General features: G+C 37.3%; 1 protein-coding gene across 36 annotated transcripts in view; it reads left to right on the forward strand.

Moving 5' to 3' along the window:
• PTPRD (protein tyrosine phosphatase receptor type D) overlaps positions 1–26030 on the forward strand; it is a 2174486-nt gene that overhangs the window by 2020762 nt on the left and 127694 nt on the right. For 30 of the 36 annotated variants that reach the window (XM_036854271.1, XM_036854269.1, XM_036854273.1 and 27 more), the window contains 3 exons: positions 8164–8254; positions 13769–13978; positions 20973–21133. In XM_036854271.1, coding sequence (XP_036710166.1) covers positions 8164–8254; positions 13769–13978; positions 20973–21133 — 462 coding nt within the window. The remainder of the gene's footprint in view (positions 1–8163; positions 8255–13768; positions 13979–20972; positions 21134–26030) is intronic. The other 6 variants (XM_036854274.1, XM_036854275.1, XM_036854304.1 and 3 more) reach the window with 1 other exon arrangement.

A 26030-nucleotide genomic window follows, 5' to 3' on the forward strand; every position in this document is an offset into this window, starting at 1 on the left:
TTTGGTAACAAAGATCAGAGACTATTACAAAACAGAAAAAGAAAGCAAACCATTATGGAAAAAACTCTGTTCTAGAAATGAAGTAAAGATTCCCAGAAATATATTCTAAACACTCTGGGGAAAAGACAAGAGCAAAAGACAAAACTGGGGAAAAGACAAGAGCAAAAGACAAAACTAGGGAAAAGTATAAGAACCATAAGAAATGAAAAGCAAATCTCCTGTTAGCAAAAATCCCTACATAATTCATATTCACTATGTTTTTTAAAGGGATAATAGCGTAAAGTTACCCATCCAGTCTTCTAGGTTGGTTCATGTGGCATCGTCAAATATGACAAGAAGCCGTGTGCCATGCGGTGCCACTTGCAGTTCAGAAATTAGAGTGGAGCTTTTGTGAAGTATTGTAAGGGAGAAATGAGGGGAGAAAACAGAATCGATTCCAGAGCTCTGGGGTGGGTTGCTAACTTGTATTTAGGTGAAAGCTAGCTACAAAGATGCTTCCAATTTGTTTTTCTGTCAAAATACAATTTTGATGATTGAAGGGCTGTTTTGTTTATCAACAGAAACCAGGCTTTCCTCATTTCCGGCCACGATAATTGAGAGGTCTTGATCCCCACCTCCAAACTCCTCACCATCTGAAAATAAATCTGTCTCTTGTAAACATGATGCAGACGTAGCTCCTTGCTTCCGTGATTTCACACTTGGTTTTTGTGTGGAGAAGCTGGGAGCTCCCTCAGCGAAGGGCCAGATTTTTCACGAAACAGCCACATTGGTACTGCAGGTTCTAGTATCAGGAATTTTGTGGGGCTTCAACCTTCTCTTTGAATACATTTAGGGGGGCAGAATGCTGGTCAGAAACTCTAGCAATGCCACCATCCGTCAGAAGCAAGTTGTGGTGACAAAGAGGACTTCTGTGACTCTATAGAGCAGGGTTTTACTCTGGTTGGTAAGAAAAAAAAGCACCCCACAGATTGTACTCAGAGAAAAAGCTGCCAGAAGGTACCCAATGTAAATTAACTCCATAGCAACCCTTTCATGTTTATGAAAAATGGAAATGAAGAATAAGGGCGTTTTATAAAATTTTAAATTTATTATCTACTTTTTCTTTTAAAGAAAGACATTCTTGGAAGCAAAGTTGTTTCATAACACACATGCACCACTATTAGCAGCTCAGTGTGTATAAGCTGTTTAATGTTTAATTCATGCATCATATGTTTGTTAATTGAAGTGGTAAAGGCTTAAATTTGTATAGAGCTTTACAATTTACTGAAGGTGTTAGAGCATTTCACTTAAGTCTCACAATAACCCTGTGAGGTAGGTGGTCTCCCCTTTTACAGGTGAGTAAAGTGAGGCCCAAAGACACTAAGTGGCCCAGCCAAGATCATAGAGTTGATACTGCTAATAGTTAATAGGGACAGAGGACTTACTAGGTGTTCTTCAAAGGACACTGCACACAGTGACTGCTGTAATCTTCACACCAACGGTCCTCTTCATTTTACAGCTGACGAAGCTATAAGGTGGTATACTAATTTGCCCTGGCAACACAATAGCAGAACCAGAGAGGAAAGATTTGAACTTAGGCAGTCTGGCTCCAGAGTCTGTGTGTTGCACCACAACCATGCCTCTGTGACCATAAAATGATTGACCCAACCAGGATATTTTTTCCTAGGACAATTGCTAAACATTTAAGAAGTCCATAACAATTAGATGTCAATAGGACTGCCCCAGACAAACCTTAGAACCAAGAGGAATCAGGTACATGCACTTGGCCACAGATTATGGAAATGTACGTTAAATGTGGAACAATAAAATCAGTAGATTGTCATGAGAATTTAGAGGAGAGGGAAAGGGAGAGGCTAGCCACAGTCAGCACTATCATCTGCCATTTTACAAATGAGGAAAATGAGGCTTAAGACAATTAATAACTTGTCTGACAACACATAGCTTAAAAGATTAGAAACCTTAATTTAAACAGAGAAACTAGAAAGATCATTCAACCTGCTTTGGTTTTCCTGTGGTTAATTAATTTGATTTAAACAATATATACCCAAATGACCAAAGCCAAGAAAAAAAAAAAATCAAAAAATTATTCAAGGCATGACATTCATCATTAAACTCTGAGACAAATTTTGACCTCCCAGTTAAATAATGAGTTGGAGAATGCTAGTATGGACTGTTAATACAAAAAGCCTGCCAGAATTTGAAGTGGGACTGCCCCGAAGACCAGAGCTCACCTTCCCAGATAATTATATGGAACTGGGCCCCTTGATGATAACATATTAAATAAAATTAGTACAACTTTACATAGGATAATTAAAATTCTGAAGGTTATATTTAACTTATCTAATTAAATCTAATATACTGGGAAAACACAGCTTACTTTATAAGTAGTCGAGGGCTTTCCAGATATATTGATTCTCAAGTTATTTATTTTCCCTTAGTTTAATAGTGAAGGTCTGTGTTGAAAAGGGTATTTGAAGGCTAAACTTCAGGCTTGAATTAGACAGGCAAACAGAGTATAAAGTTTAATTTTACCCATATGGGAAGCTGCTCTATGTCCAAAAGCAATTTTTTTTTTTTTTGCGTTTCAAGCAAGTTCTTTCAGTTCATATGATTTGGTTGATATGAATTTGCAGGGTATATGTTAGTTCCTCACTTTACAGAGTCATCTTACCTTACCTAATACCGCATGAGATTAGAACTAGGATCACCGCTTTGCTGGTAACTAAAAGACATTTAGGCATGTCATGAGGCTGGTTTGGAGGAAAGAGAAAAGCTTGATGAGGTTTCAAGTTGGAAAGTTCTAATGCAAGAGAAGGGCCTCAAAATGTTTTTGACTTCCTGATCTAGGAGAGGCATAAATCCCCAAGAGTTACCTGTTTCACCCACTTCCACTTTTCAGTGAAAAAGGAACTCAGTGATAAAATGGCAACGTTAGCAAATTTGGGGAAATTATATGTGTACCTGCTTTAGGAATGTGTTTCTAAGTATAGGAATATGTCTTAAACGTATAAGAAACTTATGGACTAAAAATGGTTCATTGAGACCATGTAATAGGGGTCATTGATCTAAGCAGAGGTCAGGGAAGGTTTGAGTTAGGAAGTAAAAAAGTGAGTTGCTATTTGAGGAAAGAGAGAAGATAACTTGGAATTTGTTGGGAGTGACAGAAGGTTCTAGACAGATGGTACAGAATGATCAAAGACAGAATGGACCAAGTAAATTCAAGAAACTAAAAGCCCACCAGGGCGTAGCTCAGAGAGCACAGAGAGATGGATTCAGGCAAGATCCTGCTGAGTCTTATAATGCCTTTGGTCTTTATCCTAAGACAAATGAGGATCAATGGAAATATTTTTAAAAATGGAAATGTTACAATTAATTTTCTATTGCAAAATGAAAATTTCAGAGACTGGACTAAAGGGAGTTTAACTCAATGGAGAGAGAAAATTAGGAGACAAAGTTAGGAGCAACCCAGGCATGAGACAATGAAATGAAGCCAGAGCGGTGGCAGTAGAGATGGGGAGAAGTGAATGCACTATAGATAGTTTGGAAGTAATAGGACCTAGCGGTAGTTTGAGTATGAGAGAGGGAGAGAGTTAATGCAGATTGTCAGTGATAACACCTAGGTTTGCAGCATGTGCCCTAAAATGGATCGTGGTGCAATATTGGAAGAGGATTACTTTTGGAGGCGTATTTTTTGTTTTATTTTAACCACAGTAAATTTGAGGTACTTTTGTGACATAGAAATGGAGACATAAAGTTGGAAGGGGATAAACTTGTGGAGTTCAGAGGAGCGTTCTGGGCTGAAGATGTGAATCTGTAAATCATTTGCATCTAGGGGATAACTGATTCCCTGAGCTGGAATGAGATCACATGGGAAGAAAAGAGGAAGTAAAGACAAATCCTTGGCTAGGTCCTTGAGGAACTCCACCGTTGAAAAGCTGGGTAGCAGGTAATAAATCCTGCTAAAGAAATAAGGTTAACATGGTGAGAGATTTAAGTAGAAAACCAGGAGAGTTGGATACAGAGAAAGAACTGAATGTGTTTCATGGAGGGTGTTATGAATACTCAGATTCTGACAAAAGATCAAGTAAGAAGAGAGTGAAAATTTCTCCTTTTGATGCAATACTGACGACCCAGGTGAAGGTGGTGAGATGCGCAGATGAGGCAGGAGCTAGAGCACAGTTGACTGGGAAGTGAATGGAAGGGAAAGACATGGAGAACAGCAGGAACACGCAGCTTTTCTCAGAACTGGGGCAGTAAGAGGTAGGCGAGAGAGAAAGTGATGACTGGAGCAGGATGTGGTTTGTTTTGTCCTGCCAGGGATTGAAAGCTAATCGATAGAATCCAACGAGGATGGAGAAATCGAGATATATGGGAGACAAGGGGTAGAGTATATGGTAAACATCCTAAGAGAGTGAGATGCAGGACCCAATTCAAGAAAAAGTAATTGGCTCTGGAAAGTGTAGTCAGCCCTTCTACGGTACCGATAGGAAAGATTATGGTTTGCACTCAGATATAGGGAGGCTTGTAGTTTGTTAGACGATGAGGGAATGCTTGTCTAATAAATCTTTTTCTTTTCTCTGTATATAAGAGCGAAGGCCATCTTCTAGTGGAGAGGCATGTATGTCCAAGATTTGAGGCCAGGGGAGAAAGTGTGAAAAACTTATTGTGAAGATTGGATCGACTAGGTAACTAGAGAAGCTGTGGTTGTGAAGGCCTGCTTGAGTTTGCTCAATATGAACTTATGGCATCATTCTACCCTGTGCATTATTTCTCAAGCTGTATTCAGCTCCTTGGGTTCAGGCACAGAGAAAGGCTATCAGATTTTAGCTAAGGCAGAATGGAGGATGTGGGTTTTGGAAAAGAAGAGCTCAAGAAATTGAGAGCCCTGGGTGGTACATGGGCCAGCCCTCTGAAGGTTGAAGTCACCCAAAATGATGGCAGAGTTTGGGAGGAAAAAAAAGACTGTTAACCCTGGGAAAAACAAAACAAAACAAAAACTTCCATAAAGGAAAGATTCTGAAGAGGTTGGTAGATGGCAGAAATCAGTAAGAGAAGACCATAGCATAGCTGAATTGTACGAGCTTCCAAAAGGAGGGCTTATTGTGATTTTAGCAAAAGGGTGGAGGAAGAAATATCTGCAAGAAGCAACAGTGAACCAGGAAAGAAACCCAAACCCTAAACCTGAGGTTCATGGGCAGAGGAATAAATTAACAGCCGCCACATGAGAAGTCCGCAAAGAAAGCAGTATCCTCAGGGGAAAGCTAGGCCTCAGGAAAGGCAAATACGAGGTTCTTTACAAAGTCATAGTTGCAGAGAATACAGTTGAAATGTATGGATTTGGACCCAGGAGTTCCAAATTCCCAACACCCCATTTCTTTCAATAGGTGAGAGCTGCTTTGAAAGGCTCCACTTTGGCTGCTCTAGGTGAATGCTTTAGCGATCGTGGCGAGAAAAGGTTATGGATCTCCAGCCACACTGTTAATTAATTGCTATGGGGAAGGCTGTTCAATTCTTATCCGAGCCACAAATGAAATGAATAGTCGGGGAGTGCTGCAGAAGAAAGAATGGATTCTTTTTTCATGTAGAAGAATGGCAACTCAAAGTATGAAAGCAGAAGAAAAATTAATAGGATTCATCAGCTTAACCTTGATTTGCAAGATTCTGAACGAGGACAGTGGGAGCTCCCTGATCACGTGCAGTATCATTACTTTAGGCAAAGAGAAGCTGTCCTGACTTTGTGCAATTGGTAGTGAAAAGCAAGAGGTTCCCTGACAAGTGTGTTTATCAAGTCCATCTGCAGTGTCATTTTGTGCGCTAGTTTGCAGCCCCTGTCATTCTTCTCCATGCTCATTTAACATGATGGACCTGTTTGGCAAACCCTTCAGGTGGTGGGAGGACAGGAAGAGGAGGAAGCTTACTCTGGACCATAAAGGATACTGGCCTCTCTCACATCCTCCACTCTTCCTTCTCCCTACCCTCCTTGATCATCATCATTATTTGTAGGAAAGAAAATGGATGGCTAAGTGATGTGACCCTGTTGATGTGTTGCTCAGAGCACCATGGATAGAGGATTCTGATGTAGTTGTCTGGTTTGACTTGAATTCTTGATCAGGGGGAAAAAAAGTTTGATAAGTCCTTTCATCTACATCTCAGGGCATTTCACTGTGTCCTACTGTGTCTGTGTTCAGATCCATCTCTCCCACCATGATGGTCAGTACCAGCCAGTAGCAGCTGGCATCTGTGAAGTGCTACGTGACACACACTGTGCTAAGCACTTTGTGTTCATTTGTTTTATTTCCCCAGAATAAGTCTGATATTATTTACTCTCATTTTCAGTATATGCCACTGAGATTCAGGGATGTTAGATGATCAACCCAGGATCACACAGCTCATCAGTGGCAGATCCTAAATCCTGGGCCAGATATATCTCTAGATGCCACATTCTTTACCAGAACACTCCAGATCAGCCCTGCCCAACAAATGTAATGAGAGCCACATGCGAAATATTACACTTTCTAGCAGCTATGGTAAAAAGTACAAAGAAACAGATGTAATTAATTTTACTTTCATTTTTTACGAAACGCATTATATCCAGAATATTATCATTTTAACATGTGATCACTGTTAAAAAATTATTGCTGAGATATTTTACATTTATTTTCATACTAAGCTTTTGAAATCCAGTGTCTTTTACAGGTAGAGCACATGGCAGTTCAAACTAGCCACATCTCAAGTGCTTGATAGCCACAAGGGGCTAGCGGCTACTGTACTGGACAGAGCTGCTCCAGACTCGTTTGTGGAAACAGAGTTCTTTATCGCACAGGATTTGCTGAGTTTATTACAGGTTTTGCTTTGCGCTAAGAACAAACAGGCCTTCCTGTGTGTACTGTTAGTCTCTGTAATATAATGTGATACAAGCTTGATAGCACCCATCCTGTTCTCATACCTTTCCTCTGAGAGGCAGAGGTAGGGGTGTGTGTGTGTGTGTGTGTGTGTGTGTGTGTGTGTGTGTATTCATTTCCACAATAAATTTCCATAAAAGTGCTTTATGATCCAGAGTAAATGAAACAAAAGCAGATTATTGCCATAGTTAAGAGATATATCTCTCTCTCTACATATGTAGGTTTGTATCCCCTTACTATCTGTTTTAACTTGAGCGATTATTCAGTCTCTGTGGAGCTGTCTTTTTTGTCTCTTACCTGTCCTTAAAGGATTTTTGAGAGGGCAAAATGAGATTATGCATTTACTATAATACCTGAAAAGTAGGAAGTGATTAATGTGGTGGCTATTATTATACCTTATGTTCAAAGTCCTTGTATAGTTACTACCAAAAATCAGTATGAGCAGAGTCCCTGACTCTGAATATAAGAGCACAGTATACGCTATACGGAAGTGACAAAACAACTTTACAAATAACCCACATCTATTTGGGGACAAGGAACCTTTATACATAAATTGTAGTTGACCGTTCTCAGTGTGAGGACTCGCTTACTTTTGTCCCTTCCTATAGAGGTATCATACTGAGACCTATTTTGAAAGCCCTTAGGTAGTGACTGTCTCCAAATTTCTGCAGTACCTACCTTAAGGTTTGCAATTTGATGGATAGAAAGAGAGGGGAACCTTTACATCTTTATATAATTGTGAGATGACGAGTAATTTTTATGCTTTTAATTTCTTATCCAAATAAAATGTATTTTAACGGTGTATAAAGAAAATCATTGTCATCATCATCGTGTAGGCATTTGTATGAGCTTAGAGTAATTTTTATTACACATCTTCTTTAAAAAAATCGTCTTATAAATTAATGTCATAGACAATTCTTGGTTCAGCAGCCTGTGGTGGTAGATTTCAATATACCCACCTTGTATGTGTCCAGCACCAGGGTACTAACAAACTATTTCCACTCTGTTTATGATACCTAATAAAGGTCAGTCAACCATGGTGATACTACCGTACAAGATCACTGAAGTCACACATAAATGTCTATCCATGTTGTTTTTAAAACTGAACAAACAGGTGGTTATTTGCCATTGATGGACAAGCCACTCCATATCCATAATTTGCCTTCAGTCTCAATCTTCAGGTCTGTGGAAGATTTAAGGATATATCCATTTTCTTTTCCCTCCGAACTAACCTTATTTTTGTCTATCTATTCTTGTGCAGAGGTTACTACATAATAATTGTGCCTTTGAAGAAATCTCGTGGGAAATTTATCAAGCCGTGGGATAGTCCAGATGAAATGGAATTAGATGAGGTAACTATGTGTTTTGGGCTGTGTCGTTCATTAGTTATTTAATTTTTAAAATAGACCTCTCCTCTCTATGGAGACCTTTCAGCATCTAATCTGGGTGCTGACTCCCTGCATGGCGGGCTGGTCAGCTGGCTACTCAGATGGTTCACTGCTGTGGGTGTGTTAACCTCTTGGGTCCCAACAAAGAGCTTTTTGACTTAATTAAAAGACATTAAGCTGTTGTAAAGCTTACAACCTATCTCATCTTTGTTGGCTTTAATATTTTGCCCCGTGCCCCTTGTAAAACATGATGCAGAGGTGTGGAAGGTGAACTGAATTGTCAGCAAAGACTTAATCACCATTGCTATGAATTCCAAGGTATACTTCATCAGTGCAATGGGAGCTGAGGCTGTTAAAAATGCTAAGTTGCAATTTGCACCAGAGTTCAACACTTGACCTGCTATGTGTTCTTGACCAATTTCTGACAGAACTGTGCTGGTTAGCACATATTTGCTTTATTCTATATTTTGTAGGATATCAGAATCAAAAATGCATGTAACTTCAGGGGCAAACAAAACAAATCACAGAATTTTGAGCTGAGCAAGAAATATGGTACAAAAAACAGAGCAAATACTAAATACTATTAATTTCTAAAATCTTACAACAACAATAGGTACCTTGGTACTCTTCTTTGCAAAAAGAACATTTTTTTTTTAAAGTAAATACATAGTATATAGAACGAGATCTAATTTTGACATACTTCTGTTTAGATGAGAAAACTGTGATCACAAGTGTTAAGCCAGATCCCTAGAGGGCCACAGCAGATTAATGGCTGGGCTTCACATTTTGAAATACTACACAGGAGAGACTTCACAATTTTAACATGATTCTAGTTTGAATCAGTTCAGAAGTCAAATAAAAAAGGCCCCCATTAGGGGAAATACGAGATTTTAATTTATTGGATTTATTTACAACATGTTCTATATCTTATAACCCAACCTGTTATTTTTAGGTATTTTCTGTCCCTCAAATTAGTGCATACAAAGCAAGGAAAAGCAGAAATTCCCTAACTGCATTACAGGGAAGTGATGTTTATTTCATACATGTCTGCACTAAGGAGACTGTGATCTCGAGAGCAGGGCTGTTAGCTTCTTTTGACAGACATGTGTTCACCCCTAGAAGTATGTTTCATCATCACCCACTTCATTTATCTGAGTTAAACTTGATCAAGTTCAGAAAGGGAGATGAGTTCAAGGTTAGGACTATGCTTTTGTGTCACTGTTTAGTGATTAGATGAGCACTGAAGGAGTATAAAATGAGACACATTTCAATCATGCTGTCAAGTAATTTGTCTTATAAATTTTACTTTTTTTTCTGCTGAAAATAAAGGAACAAAATCATTTTTTATGATGTCAGAGGAGTACATCTGAATATGCGAGCCGATGAGCTTGGTCTCTAAACATTTTGAAGCAAAAAGGCATGTTTTACTTGCAACTGACTAATCAGTTAATCCTGACATATTCATTATTATTTTAATCAGTTCTCAGCCGAAATGCAGAATTCAGTTGGAATTGGATTTAAATTTTTTTTTTTTATAGCTACTTTTTAATTTTTATTTATTTATTTATTTTTGGCTGTGCTGGGTCTTCGGTTCGTGCGAGGGCTTTCTCCAGTTGCGGCAAGTGGGGGCCACTCTTCATCGCGGTGCGGGGACCGCTCTTCATCGCGGTGCGCGGGCCGCTCTTCATCGCGGTGCGCGGGCCTTTCACTATCGCGGCCCCTCCCGTTGCGGGGCACAGGCTCCAGACGCGCAGGCTCAGTAGTTGTGGCTCACGGGCCCAGCCGCTCCGCGGCATGTGGGATCTTCCCAGACCAGGGCTCGAACCCGTGTCCCCTGCACTAGCAGGCAGACTCCCAACCACTGCGCCACCAGGGAAGCCCTGGAATTGGATTTAAAATGCAAAGGCAGCTTGTAAAATCTATGAATCTTTCTACCTATTAAAAAAAAAAAAAAAAGTTTTCAAGGAATTAACATCCAAGCCAAAAATGACATCAAATACTTAAAAGAAAAAAAAAAAGCTTTCCTTAGAAGTGGAGCCATTTGGTAGTAAGTAATAGGAAGCTGATTCTCTTTTACAGCTAGGTTTTAACCTCCAAAATGCACATCAGTTCTAATGGATTAAAGTATAGAGCTATATGACATTGAACTTTCTTGCAATTACATTCTATGGGTCTCTGCTGCTGATTCCCATAACAAAGGGTCATTTTAATCATCCCACAAATTGTAGTGCATTAATCTGTATAATAGTTTGATAAAGAACACTTATTAATTCAAAATTTTGGGGTCAGGATGGGTTCTTTCCCACTTTTCTTACTGATATAATTGAGACCACATTGTAGAATTAATGGTGGAAGAAATAAGATATGCAGTGACTGGAAAATGAAAATTATTTCTGATAAAAAACTAAAGCCCTTGATGTATCTTCTGGAAACCTCCAATACATCTGGTAACTATTGTGGAGGGGAACAAATGAAAGTAGGCTGTGGCCTCACTTTGTGCTTACTCGTCCAGTTTATGATCCCTACAGACAGGTATTTTTTTTTTTCTACCATGGATAATAAAAGCACTGTAGTAATTTTATCTGTAGCTTGGTACTGCCAGGTTTGACAAAGCCGTGTTCCTCTCTTAAATGTATTTGACCAAGTGATTTTTTAGAAAGGCCTATAATTCAAATCGCTGAAACCCCATCATCAAATAGAATGGTGGCCTAAGGGGATTTCCACACGTACGCCTCACACCTAGGCCCATAAAAAATGGAAAGAGGCTTTCCAAACAGAGTCACTCTCAATATTATCTTCTGAGCTCATTTATCCTTTGTCTGGGGATAATCTTCACATAATAAATTCATAGACTGGAACTCTTAGTTGTCAAGGTCAGACTGGGCAGAGCAGACGTTGATGGTAAAAATGAATTCTGGACAGAATGACTCCTAAAATGTTAGTTACATTTAATTCAGGGAAGGTCTTGTAATACATCATAGGCTTTTCATCACATTGTACTTCAAAGGCTTGCTGTAAAATAATGTGGTCATTTGTGGTTGTAACCTCAACATACTGGCTCACTTCAGTGTCATCTGAGCACACTTGACCCATTTAAAGTATAACACAGGGAGTGTCCTACAGAGATTAGAGCAAGCTGCAGGGGCAGGGTTGATGTTCCAGGTTTGACCTTCATGAATGGCAGCATTGGGTCTAAGGAGCACCAAAACACTAAAATCTGTTAAAGTACTTCCTCGAAGTCTTCTAAAGAAACCCTAGCAAAAGGTACTCATAGGGATGACAGTGACACGGATGAATTATGACAGTTGCCTACATCTGAAATATGAATAAAATCAAGGTAGGGTTTGATCAGTGAAGTAGAAGAGGGGACACAGTTGCATAAACAACTGATGGTAAATGTTTCTGATTAAGCAACTTCAAAAAGCTTTTCGGCTCTTCTGCACTTCATTTGTCCTTCTCTAAGTAATGGCCCATAAATTACTACATATCAACAATAACCTATGTAGTGACTTTTCAAGTATACATTAAATATTTGCATCCGAATTTTTTAAAATACATGTTAAAAGAATCTAGGAAAAAGACATCTAAGTACGCATTTATCTGTGTTAATGAAAGCAGATGCACAAAAATTGTATATTTAAGTATAGACTGAGTTAAAAGAGTTAACATTATTAATTTAGCCTAAATGTTGCAATTATGTTTCTTTGATATTGTGCAGCCATTAAGTAAATGAAAATATGGTTGGAAAAAATCTCTTACATGTAATTGCATTTTATTTCACCCATTGAATCCACTATTGTCACTTTCTATTCTGCCTCAGTTTCCTCATTTATAAAATGGGGATAATGATAACCTATTTCATAGAGTTTTCATGAGTAAATGAACTAAGCCATGTTTAGTCTCCTGAGAACGGTGCCTGGCACCTAGGAATTGGTTAACAAATAAAAGCAGTATTGTCATTATTATCATTATTATAAAACCTAAATGTGACAACAGGATTGAAAGATAGTGCTAAGTTTCTGGACTTGCTTTATTACAACTCAGTTGGTCCACAATTGATCAGTCTACCTGAATTTCTCATCAGATGGTCCAAATTTGCTAAACAAGTCTGCTGTGGTTTTTATAAAAGAAATTACATTTCATGTAATTTTAATTGTATCAAGAAACTCAAACTTAACAGAAAATTTGAGAACATTATAAGTATTCAATAATATGGGCACAAATTATCTATATAACCAAGAGGGTGATTTTTTACATTTTTAAGTTATAATTTTGACCAGCTGAGCACATTTACATTCTGTGTTGAAGAGACTGTAGTTTACCATCAGGTTCCTAACGTAAGGATTTGGTATTTGCCGCATATACAGTCTGCAGCCATTATTATTACAGAAGCCTGGCCTTCATTGCACCAGGGTCTCAGATAGTCTTTTCTATAGGGATAGTAAAACAAATCAGAATTCTTTCAAAACACCAGTTAAGCTGTCCCTTACATCAAAAGGCATCTCAGACTGCTGTAAACTTCTTTTTCTCAGTTAAGCCCTATAAAATACCAATATTTAATGGAAGCAGACAGAGATAACTTAAACATCATTTTGAAATTGTCATGAAATATCATTAACATGAGTTTCTCCTAATAAAAGAGTGAATGCAAAACAATAGAGCATCAAACCATAATTTGTACTCTTTTTTTTCTTTTAGAAATACATGAAGGATTTGGGTGTGTACATGTTTATATTTGTTTTCTTCAGTGTAATATTAAAATTATTTTTTCGCTACCCTGCCTTTATCGCCTGGCAAGATAATTCAACATCTCCAGAGAGCTATTAGCTCCAGAAAAACTCGGTGCCATGATAAATGCAAGGAATTTTACCATTTTACCCCAAATGGTTAATCAAGGAACCAAGTCAAGCCAGAAATCGTTAAATAAGTGACAATGTCTATTTAAATTATGTCAATTAAAAATTGGTCATCAGATTCTATTTCTGCTGATTTGAGGGAATAAATATCATACAAGTTATCTCATTACTAAAAGTAATCTAAAATGGTACTAATCTCTCCAAAAGGTTGGTCTTTGAAAGTTTTCATGGCTTTATCTGAGGGTACTACTTGTTTAATAAGTAAGTGATAAAGCTTGCATGACAGGCTTTTGTGAATCAAGCTGATTTTTTTCCATAGACAAGTTATAATGCATTCTTGTCCTTTGAGAGGATTTCATTAGAGTGGACAGTGATGTGAGCTACCAGTAAAGCATCTCATTGTCCTGTGTTTACAGCCTGAGCCTTGCAATTGCAATTCAGTGCCTTACCTTTGGAAGACAGAGAGACTGAGATTCAGTAATGCTGACATACTACGCGTACTGTGGACACATTGTATTTGGGTTGTTCCCAGCCCTGAATTAATTTCTCCCATTAAATTGCCATTAAGTTGGGTTATTGTTGTTTACATTTCTTTCTCTGTTTCCCACTTTTTTTCCTTAAGCTGCTTAAAGAGATATCTAGGAAACGCAGAAGCATCCGTTATGGGAGAGAAGTTGAATTGAAGCCATATATTGCCGCTCACTTTGATGTCCTTCCCACTGAGTTCACCCTGGGGGATGACAAACATTATGGTGGATTTACAAACAAGCAACTCCAAAGTGGTCAAGAATATGTCTTCTTTGTGTTAGCAGTGATGGAACACGCAGAGTCTGTAAGTTCATTATGATGGCATCCATCTAATTTCCTATGGTATTCTTACACATTTTTCACCAGAATTTGGTTATTTGGGGATACATAGGTACATGCACCCTAATTATTTCTCAAGACATTTCGCTAACTTAGATATAGTAACAGGCTGCCTACTCTTTGAACATTGCTGAGTAATATGCTTGAGATTTCGTTACAAGTAAGGCTGTGTCCCTAATGACAGGAAATTTAGATGGACATCTAGTTTATGAAGTGCCAAATTGATAGGGCATGGTTCTTTTTGTTGTTGTTGTTTGTTTTTTGTTTTGGCATTTGTATCTCTTAATCCCACACCCCTCTCTTGCCCTAACCCACTCCCCACTGGTAACCGCTAGTTTGTTCTTTGTGAATCTGTTTCTGTTTTGTTATACACATTGGTTTGTTTTATTTTTTAGATTCCACATATAAGCGATGTCATACAGTATTTGTCTTTTTCTGACTTATTTCACTAAGCATAATTCTCTCTAGGTTCATCCATGTTGTTGCAAATAGCATAATTTAATTCTTTTTTATGGCTGAGTAATATCCCATGGCATATATATACATTTTCTTTATTCATTCATCTCTTAATGGACACTTGGGTGGCTTCCATATCTTGACTATTGTAAATAATGCTGCTATGAACATTGGGGTACCTGTATGTTTTCAAACTAGCGTTTTTATGTTCTTCAGATACATACTCAGGAGTAGGACTGCTGGATCATATGGTAGTTCTATTTTTAGTTTTTTGAGGAACCGCCATACTGTGTTCCATAGTGGCTGCACCAATTTACATTCCCACCAACAGTGTACAAGGGTTCCCTTTATTCCACATCCTCGCCAAGATTTGTTATTTGTGGTCTTTTTGATGATAGCCATTCTGACAGGTTTAAGGTGATATCTCATTGTGGTTTTGATGGGTATTTCTCGGATGGTTAGAGATGTTGAGCATCCTTTCATGTGCCTGTTGTCTGTATGTCTTCTTTTGAAAAATGTCTATTCAGGACTTCTGCCCATTTTTAATTGGGTTGTCTGTTTTTTTGATATTGAGTTGTAGGAGCTGTTTATATATTTTGGATATTAAGCCCTTGTTGGTCATATCATTTGCAGATATTTTTCTCCCATTCAGTAGGTTATCTTTTTGTTTTTTTGATGGTTTCCTTTGCTGTGCAAAAGCTTTTAAGTTTAATTAGGTCCATTTTTTGTTTGTTGTTTTTTGCTTTTATTTCTTTTGCCTTAGGAGGTCCAAAAAAAAAAAATTGCTACAATTTATGTCAAAGAATGTTCTGCCTATGCTCTCTTCTAGGAGTTTTATGGTTTCAGGTCTTACATTCAGGTCTTTAATCCATTTTGAGTTTATTTTGTATATGGTGTGAGGGAATGTTCTAATCTCATTCTTTTACAGGTAGCTGTCCAGCTTTCCCAGCACCACTTGTTGAAAAGACTGTCTGTTCTCCATTGTATATTCTTGCCTCCTTTGTAGTAGAATAATTGACCATAGGTGCATGGGTTTATTTCTAGAGCCTCTATTCTTTTCCACTGATCTGTGTGTCTGTTTTTGTGCCAGTACCATAGTATTTTGATTACTGTAGCTTCATAGTATAGTCTGAAGTCAGGGAGCATGATTCCTCCAGCTTAGTTCTTTTTCTCTCAATATGGTTTTGGCTTTTCAGAATCTTGTGGTTCCATATAAATTTTAGTGTTGTTTTAGATCTGTGAAAAATGCCATGGGTAATTTGATAGGGATTGCATTAAATCTGTAGATTGCCTTGTGTAGTATGGACATTTTATGATATTAATTCTTCCAATCCAAGAACATGGAATATCTTCCCATTTCTTTTTATCATTTTCAAATTTCTTCATCAGTGTTTTATAGTTTTCAGAGTATAGGTCTTTCACGTCCTTGGTTAAGTTTATTCCTAGATATTTTATTCTTTTTGATGCAATTTTAAACAGGATTGTTTTCTTGCTTTCTCTTTCTGATAGTTCATTATTAGTGTATAGAAAAGCAAGATTTCTGTATGTTAATCTTGTAACCTGCAACTTTACTGAATGTATTTACTAGTTCTAATAATATTTTTGGTGGAGGCTTGAGGGTTTTCTATATATAGTACATGTCATCTGCATATAATGACAGTTTTACTTCTTCCTTTCCAATTTGGATGCCTTTTATAGGGGCATGGTTCTTAAGACCTTTTGATGTGACACACATCTGGATAGGAGGGTGACAGCCATCATTGCTCATCTCCTTCCTCATCCTATTAAAATGACTGTTCTCAAATACATATTTAATATTAGGTATGTTGCATAATACCTAGTAGATCTTAGCCTGTGTGATTACAATAGTAACTAACAAGCTCTGAGATTAAACATAGTACATTTCCAAGTATTTGAAAATATTGATGGGGTGGGGTGATTGTATGTATTTTATTCTCCTATAACTACCAGTGAACCCATAGTGCTTTCTGCCCAGATTCAAGGGAAGTTCTATCTAGGAAAAGGCAAGCATAGCCTGTGTTTTAAATTATAGCAATTTACCAGGGACTTTATCAGTGAAAAGCCAAGAAAGTTAGAAAACAATTCAATAAAACAGAGAATTCCTAAGGTACTCTAAATAATGAGTTGTCTTCTTTTATGTAATTCATCTTGCTCTTATGTCATTTTGTGCTTCAGCTGCTTTGAATGTTAAAAACAGAGAGAGAGAGAGGGCGAGAAATTGTAGATGGGAGGGAGGTAGATTTTGAAGTGGCGGTTCACATTAACATTTAATGTACATATTCGAAACCATACCTTTCTAATGGGGCTTAAAACTGACAGGTGTGGCAACTAGATAGAGCCAGTCCCTTCCCTGGTATAGGAAGTCTGAGATATATCAAAGATTTCTCCACATCAGGTGTTAGCATGTACAGTGGGGCTTCTCTTCAAATGACTGAAGGAATTCCCTCGTGGAAAATCAAAACACAAAGGCAGCCTTTCTGCCTGGTTTTTTTTTTGTGCACAGGATGTCATTTGAAAACAAAGTGATGGGCTTCCTGGAATTTTAATGCACAGATATGCTTTCTCTTCCTAGTTGAAGGTTTTAAGGCAGAATATCAAGGGAATGGAATGTTGGAATCATCTTATCCTTTTTTTAATGACTTGTAGATATTTGAAAGACATTTTCTTTAAATAGCTCTAGGACGTTTCAGAAAGCACGTTCAGAGCACTGAGATAGATCAGAGAATCCAGCAAAAAGGAATCTCATCAGATCGTGCACTGTCAGAGACTCTGGTTTCTAACAGATGTTTCAACTAGTTGATACATTTCAACTAGTCTTGAAATGTATCACCACTGACGAATAGTTCCATTGATGAATAGTTTACCTCTTCCCTTAGTATGTCATCTCACTGTTTCATTAATTATATAATTAGGATTTCTTCCCAAATATGTATTGTCTAAATTGCCCCTTTTCTCCATCATCTTTTTCAACATCGCTCTCAAAGCTAACAGTATTTCCTTTATGCTTTCTATGTGTGTTCATGCCAGCATTTATAGAAGAGACTTGTATCCAGCTAGTATAATGCTGGTAGTGATACAGTCTTTTGTAAACCTCAAATTTTCAAGAGTGATTGTTAAAGTGCCTAACCACTCCAAGGGTGGGATGATAATTTGCATACAGAAAATATCCCCCTTCCCCCCAAAGACATGAGCTTTTCCCCAATTAACTGCCTCATTAAGAATATCAAAGGACTGGTTTAGAATGACCAAACGTTTCATCTTTTCCATTACTCCCACATACTGAACAAATTCTACTTTTCATAAGGCTGATATCATTTTACCGTTCTGTTTTCTTTTCATTTTCACATGTCTCTGTTTCCTGATTTGGGTTGGAAATCTATGTACTTTGGGAAAAACCTCGGCTTAGATTTCCATCTTGGCTAACCAAGATTATTATCTCAAAGGCTCTTGGTAAAGAATTTCAAATCAGAGAGTTTTGCTTACTTTAGTCTCCCAAACAATTTGAGTGTGACCTACAAGTAATGGAAAGGGGAAAATTTAAACCAAAACAAACAATTATATAAAAGAATCATGTTTCTTGCACATAGAGTGTATTTGCTAAGTCCTTTGTGTAAATCCTTACACTGTACATATCCTTTTTGTTTTTTTTTAATCTGCCCCTAAGAAGGTTAGAAACATATTGAGTTTTTGTATTCTTTAGATGCATTAGAAAATCCGAAAGTCTTGTCAAACTCTTTCCTGGACATAGGAAAATGGAAAGGGAGAATAGCATACAGGCATTTAGTGGGCATGTGTTCTCCAGATTGACTGCTGAATTTGTCCTACTTAAATTCAGAATATATGCCCAAATTGTTAAAAAATGCAGACTGAAAATAATTAAATATATTTACTGATAGTGGAAAAGTGAGTATACTCTCTCATGCTTTAATAATGTCAGCCATTTGAAGAAAATGGGCATTTTATTTTATTCAACAAAGATTTTCTGGGAACCCACTAAATGCAAAGTTCTGTACTTGCTGCTTTAAGCATACAAACACAAATTGTATGTAAATCTTTACCTTCAAGGAGTTTATAGTTTCATTAAAGAAGATAAGGCATGTACACAAATGAAAAACCAAAATAGAGTCTGGCCACTACCATTAAAAAACAAATAGGACTACTTCAAACTGTTAAAATGACTTTTACCTACATTTTGTGAAATAACTGATTACTTCCAGTTAAGGAGAGGCAGCTTCAATGGAGGCAACATTTAAGTGAGGCCTTGGAGTCGGATTGCGGGAGCTAAATGTTGTGGAACTTGTGAGAGGGTTAAAGAGAGAGAATAGAGCATTTTGGTAGCAGCAGCAAGAAGTCTATTGTGATGAAACATGTTATATGTGGTAAGAAAGTTTCAAACAAAATTGTGGAGGCCCTTAAGACTCATGCTAAGATGTCTAGCTTTTATCTAGGAATCCCCAGAGAGCCTCCTGAAGGTTTTACAGATGCAGTTTAGGATCATAACTCTAGCAGCAGTGGAGACTGTTAGAGGAAGGAAGAAATTCTTGATATGGTTTGGGTGAACATGAATGAGGTAATGAGAAATGTGGTTCTGTGAGACTGGAAAGAGGGTGGATGGACCTGAGGATGAGGTACATGTGCACGTATCTTTTTGAAATATGGTTTTCTCTGGATATACGCCCAGGAGTGGGATTGCTGGGTCATATGGTAGTTCTATTTTTAGTTTCCATACTGTTCTCCATAGTGGCTGTATTAACTTACATTCCCACCAACAGTGTGTGAGGGTTCCCTTTTCTCCACACCCTCTCCAGCATTTATTGTTTGTAGACTTTTTGAAGATGGCCATTTGGACCCGTGTGTGGTGATACCTCATTGTAGTTTTGATTTGCATCTCTAATAATTAGTGATGTTGAGCATCTTTTCATGTGCCTCTTAGCCATCTGTATGTCTTCTTTGGAAAAATGTCTATTTAGGTCTTCTGCCCATTTTTTAATTGGGTTGTTTGTTTTTTTGTTATTGAGCTGTGTGAGCTGTTTGTTTGTTTATTCTTAAGACATGTGGGGCAGCTCGTGAATGTGGACTGGTCTCTATTGGGAAAAATAGTATTTTAAAGAGGGGCAGAGTCAAGAGAATATTTTTCTGAGAGAGTCTAAAATAGGACAGAACAAAACAAGATATTACAGAAACAGAATCCATGGATATGCAGTGGCTTCCTTCACCAAGTAACTTTCCATATCTATCATCTATCTATCTATCTATCTTTGCAACTTTATTGAGGAATAATTGCCAAATATAGTGGCACATATTTAAAATGCACAATGTGATGATTTTATATAGCTCTGTATACACAAATGCTGTGGTTACCAAGATAGATAGATAATTAACTGTTGTTTCGTGTTTATGGTGAGAATGTTTAAGATCTACTCTCAGAAACTTTCAGGTATACCATTCTGTGTTACTCACTATAGTCACCTTGCTGCACTTTAGATTTTCAGAACTCATTCTTCTTGTAACTATACAATATATGTCTTTCTCTGTCTGGCTTATTTCACTTAGCATAAAGCCCTCCAGATTCATCCATGTCATCGCAGATGGCAGGATTTTCTCCTTTTAATGGATGAGTAATATTCCATTATGTGTGTATGTATCTGTGTATATATATATAAAACCATATTTATCCATAAAAAGAAACTTATGTTGCTTCCATGTGTTTGTTAGATATTGTGAATATACTGCAGAGAACACAGGTATGCAGATATCTCTTTGAGACAGTGATTTTATTTCCTTTGGATATATACCCAGGAGTGGGATTTGTCATATGGTACTTTTATTTCTAATGTTTGGAGGAACCAACATACTGTGTTCTATAATGGCTGTACCAATTTACATTCCCACAAACAGTGTATTTAAGGTTTTCCTTTTCTGTTTATCAATTTTCTCTTGGGAACAGTCATACCAACCTCTGAGCAGTACTGTAATAAAATTAATTAAATAGAAATAGGACTACTTACATAATTTAATGCAATACTGATATTTTCTGTATAAATGTTTACTTTTAATTTGGTCTCAACTGAGTAAGTGATGCTATCTTAATGGCTGGAACTATAATATTTTTTGTTTATTTTTCACATTGCATGTAACACACTGGCACAATGTAAATGCTCATTGAACATTTTGTGACTGCTTAATTTACTGGTACTTACACTTCATAAGATCATTTAATTAATATGCCACATATAGATCCCAGTGAAAAAGTACCTATGGAGTGAGTAACTTATACCATCAAAAATGATTTTATTGTAAAATACTCTAAAGGAAATTTCAATTACAAAACCTCTTTTTTCTCTCCCCTCCTTTTTTATTTTACACACTTACTTACTTATTATCAAATCCACGATGTTCTGAATCTTTGCTTCTTCTAATGCTAAAGATGCTTTCTAGAAAGTCATTATTTTATAACTAACATAGATTCTGTTTTTCCTCAGAAGATGTATGCAACCAGCCCTTACTCTGATCCCGTTGTGTCAATGGATTTGGATCCACAGCCAATCACAGATGAGGAAGAAGGCTTGATCTGGGTTGTAGGTCCTGTCCTTGCAGTGGTCTTTATCATCTGCATTGTCATAGCTATTCTTCTTTATAAAAGGTAGGTTTGCCCAATATTTCTATTGCAAAGACTTTATTATCCTTCTAGGGTCATTGTGTGGTTGATCTTAGTAGAAATACTTCCAATAATCACTGGAAAAAAATGTGTCCATTAGCGTTAGAACAAAATGTAAAGACTCAGCTATTTAAAATCTCATTCACCGTGTGGTATAGACTCTGTTGCCCAGCAGGCATGGATCCCAACCTCCATCTTCTGAGATACTTACTTATGCAGAATGAGCGCTTTGCATGACAGCTGAGATGTTACTACATTCACAAGCAGATAATCCCAAGGATGCTCACACTGGATTGTTTTAGATCAAGTTTGCACATTTGTGTCCATTTCATAAGTCTAACTAACTTGCATGTGGGCTGAGATTCCCCACCCTCCCCCCACCCCCGTGGCTATTTTCAAAAGTGGCTAAAAATTGAAGATCAAAGAAAGAAAAGAGAGGAAGAGGATGAACTTTTCCCTTTCCTATTTGTGTCCAAGAGGAAATGCAAGGTACCATTTTCCTTTAAAAAAAATATAACCTTAGTCTTGATACCCCCAAGTATCAATATGATTTAGTGTCTGACCACAGGTGGGATGCAAATAACCCGCACTTACCCATGTTTTCTGATCCACTCTTGTCAATCCCATTTCTGCCTCCATTACACATAAGCAAGATTTCTTCCCCTAGGTCACTGCTTAGGCAGTTGGATAGAAGACGTGAGTAATTCTTCTTCCCCTTAATCCTTTCTGACCTAAAAATATAATATCATAATGTACAAAATTTTAAAAATTAACATCTACTCTCTTAAACATGTAGAATGACTAAATTCTGAATTCTCTCCCTTTATATCAGTTTTTCTTTTCTTCCATTCCAAATTTTATTTTCGTGAACCTTTAATCTGTGTTTCCTTTGTAGTGTGTCATCTGTCAGAATGCTACTGTGAAGTTACTCTCTTCTTCCCTCACTATAACTTTGACCTTCAAAATTAGATGAGAATGTCTTCATTTTGATTCTTGCTTACATGTTTAATCTGACAAGATATCTTCTTTTCATTATCTCTTTTTCCTACCCATATATCTCCCTTCATTGGGTTTACATTAATTATTCCTACCTGCATTCCTTTGTTCTTATGTTCTTGGAATAGCTCTTTTTTCATAAGCTCTTCTTTGGACTCAAAAAAATACTTTTCAAGACAGACACTTCTCCCTTGAAAAACTCTCTCTTATGAGGCTGTATTCCATTCTATTCCAGGGTTGAGAAAAAAAGGACAAGTTAGTTAAAGACGTTCATACCATAGCCCATTAAATCGCCTATCCTCTTCTAAAGAAAAAAAAAATTATTTTTCCTGATCACTCAATTGTCCACTCCATAAAATAATTAATAGCTGAAAAAGCAAGTGCTTGAAGGCCAAAATATCTTAGTTGATGGTTTCAATCTTCCCATCCCAGTCTGTACTTTAAGGGCAGGAAGTGCGAGGTCCCCACATGCTCCAGAACAGTAAGAAATCCTATGTGAGCCCGAGTCCAAGCAACAGCTTTGCTGTTCAGGTACCGCACTTATTACCAGAAGAGAATACAATAAGAAAAAAGTAAAAATAGAGTTCTAATTGTTTTCTGTGAAATATTTACTTAAGTGGTCACATCCTGCTGTGGGAGTCAGATCAGAAAACAAGTGGTTGCTGACAGTTGCATTTCTAGATCATATCACGTGACAGTGTGTGATTACTCAAAATGAACAAGATGCTTACCTTTTTTTAAGTGGTGTTTGTTTCATTCGAATCTTTCTGGCTATCATTAAGTCATGCCATGCAGTAGATATGTGCGTGGCCTTGTGAATTAGTTATGTAAACGTGAAGAAATAAGTTTATAAGCTTGGTAATTAGTGGCTTCGCCAAAAAGTTCGTTCGGGGTTTTCATCTGGAAAACCCCGAACGAACTTTTTGGCCAACCCACTAGAAATCCTTTTAAAGTTTTCTTTATCCACACGTGCTTGAAAAAAATAAACTCAGTTATAATTTTTCCTAATCCTGCAAAAAGAGGCATCGTATTTAAAGATTTTTATGACTGTTGAAGTTGCATTTTAGTGTGTGCATATGTAAGCATCGTCTAATGCAATTGTTGGGAAATGCACACATCCTCGAATGCTAAGTATATTTAGCTAACCATCTGAAAGCCCATGAAGCATTTCTGAAATAGAAATGCTTGCTTCAGCAGTAAAGAACATTCCTGACTTGAAATTCAAGTAGACCCAACAATGTCCTTCCTGATTATCATGAAACAGTTCAAGAGGAAATCTTCTGTAGGCAATGAATAGTGTCTTTAATAGCTTGGATTCTGAGCAAAGAAAATTATATAACAAACACCCTATATCCCTCTTTTTAGGTGCCTTTCAGTTTATACATGGGTCATTGGTAATGACTCAGAATTGAATGTATTATCATCATCATTATTATTTTTAAAGTATTTCACTTCCTGTGTGCAAATAATACTTTGAGTAGGGAATGAGTATAAAATATTGTTGACTCACATATATCCTGTTGGTAATACACACCTGTTTACAAGACTACTTGTGTTAGGAATGGGTCTGTAGCTGTGGATGGGTTGTCCATATAAAGAAATACATTTCACTGAGCTCTCTGAGGAGACTTTGAGACTTATCCCTATTAATTATATTAATATGGAATAGCACACTTTCATTTCACATTCTATTCATTTGACTTTGTTTTAAATTTAATCAATCATTTAAAAACTAATAATCAATGACAAAACATGTCATGGAGCCTTTGTAAGGGCCTAAAGGGCCATCAGAATAGTAAAATGTGTTTGGTAGGTCTTTAGTGTTAACTTTCTTGCACTAGGATTTTTTGGAAATTCTATACTCTATATGTGATACATACAATGATTTAACAATTTAAACTGCAGAGAGAAGAGGTAGCAAAGTTTAGAAAAATAAATACTAAACTAGGAAGCAGGAAACCTGAGTTCAAGTCCCAGCTCTGTGACTAGCTGGCTGTATGGGGTAGAAAGTCATGCTACCAGTCCTGGCCTCGGTTTCTTCACTTTTATAAAATAAGTAAGTAAGTATATAGATTAGATAACTGACCTTTTTTAATCTGAGAACCTAAAAAAAACAAGTAATAGAATTAATATGATATTATTTCTGCCTCCAGTGTGTGTGTATGTTTTCTAAATGACTCCATGTTGCCCTTCATCTATCCTCCCCTGCAAAGAAAAAAGAATCCATAAAGCAATTGAATGCTCTTTCTTTGATGTTCATCTACCCTGCACATCTGCTACACATGTAAGGCTTTTCAGTCATTAGTTCTAAAACTGTCCAGGAATTATTCCTAGAGAAAATATTCTTAAAATAAAATGTTAACCTGACTGACTCTATGAAAAGCATTTCAAGATGGATGAGAAGTATTTACCGTGTCATATGGAAGGAAAAAAGAAAAGGATTAGGAGGTTGGAAAGCGCTAAGGCATGGTCTAGACCAAATTCACATTCTTGAATAGTAATAGTCTAATCTGAGTGGACACTGTAGAGAGTAAATAATTTCCATCCCCACCCCAAGATGTTTATATGTGTGAAGACCATGAGGTAGATGTGACTAAAATATAGACTTCAGCTTTTTCACCTTTTCCCAGATCCAACATTGGCTCCCTGTGGGCTCTACCTCTTTAAATCTTCTTTTTGTATCAACCCTACGTATATTTCCAAGGTGTTATCAAAGAAAGAAATGCAGTCCAGACTATTGTGAGATGCTATGATGAGATAGATAGGCTGCCACGCCCCCCCACCCTGGGCAATGCCTTCCCTCAGCCTGGAAAGCCTTTCCCCCTCACTCCACGACCACTCCTCCTGGCCTGGCAAAACCTAACTAACTCACCTTTTAGAAATAAGCTAAGCTAAGATCCACTTACTTACTAAATGAAAGCCTTTCTGAGTGACTGTCCTCCGTGCTGTAGCAGTTCAGGCTGCCTTAGGGTCCCCTGCTCTATGCTCTTAGAGCACTTTCTACTTCTCTATATTATAGAACCTACCCCATTACTGCCATTGCCCATTTTCTTGGCTTTCTACCCCCACTACACTGTAGGTCAAGGACTCCGTCTTATTCCTTGTGCCCGGGAGAGTGCATGGTACAGGGGGCTACTGAATAATCAAATTTACACAAGTCAAATAATAGTGATACACTCAGTTCCCTCCTCTTGTTTACTCCATCACTGATTATCACGTTCATCTTGACTGGCAAGAGCTGTAATAAAACCCTCAGCCTGTAATTTAAATACACGACTTCCAAAAGATTTCAAACTTAGATATTTGTACTGCTATGTACCCATGTGTGCAGTAAGGCTGACACTTCTGTGGCAGAGGGAATGAAGCGCACACTAGGCACTGTTTCATCCTAATATTCAACAGGCTTTTCATATACAAAACTGGCAATTCACTAGGTATTTCTCTTCCTATCAATCAGAGGAATAGATTTTCCTACAGCTGATTCACTGATGACCTCACTGATTAAAAATAAGCAAGTGGAGAACATTTGTAGGAATTTTTAAAAACCTGGTACAACCAGCTAAATTACTTTAAGAATAAAAAGAACCTGTGTGTTTGATATCATTTTCATTATTCACTTTGTATGTGTGTGTTTGTACAATTTAAATGTGGACTTTGAAAAGAAATGGACTGGATTACCTTAAAGCCAGATACTCTAGCAATATGGGTGTACATTATTTCATTCGCATTGAGGTGGACCTGGTACCTTTATTTTTTGCACTTGAGAACTCGCTAAATACTTTGCAATTTGCCTCAACATGAAGACTGTTTAGATGAATTCTCTTCAGGTGAAGGTTATACTCTCTGCGTAAAGAACATGGTCAAACAATACACATCTTATCACAGG

The sequence above is a fragment of the Balaenoptera musculus genome, chromosome 6 (assembly GCF_009873245.2).
Source record: "Balaenoptera musculus isolate JJ_BM4_2016_0621 chromosome 6, mBalMus1.pri.v3, whole genome shotgun sequence".
In the NCBI taxonomy this organism is placed as follows: Eukaryota; Metazoa; Chordata; class Mammalia; order Artiodactyla; family Balaenopteridae; genus Balaenoptera; species Balaenoptera musculus.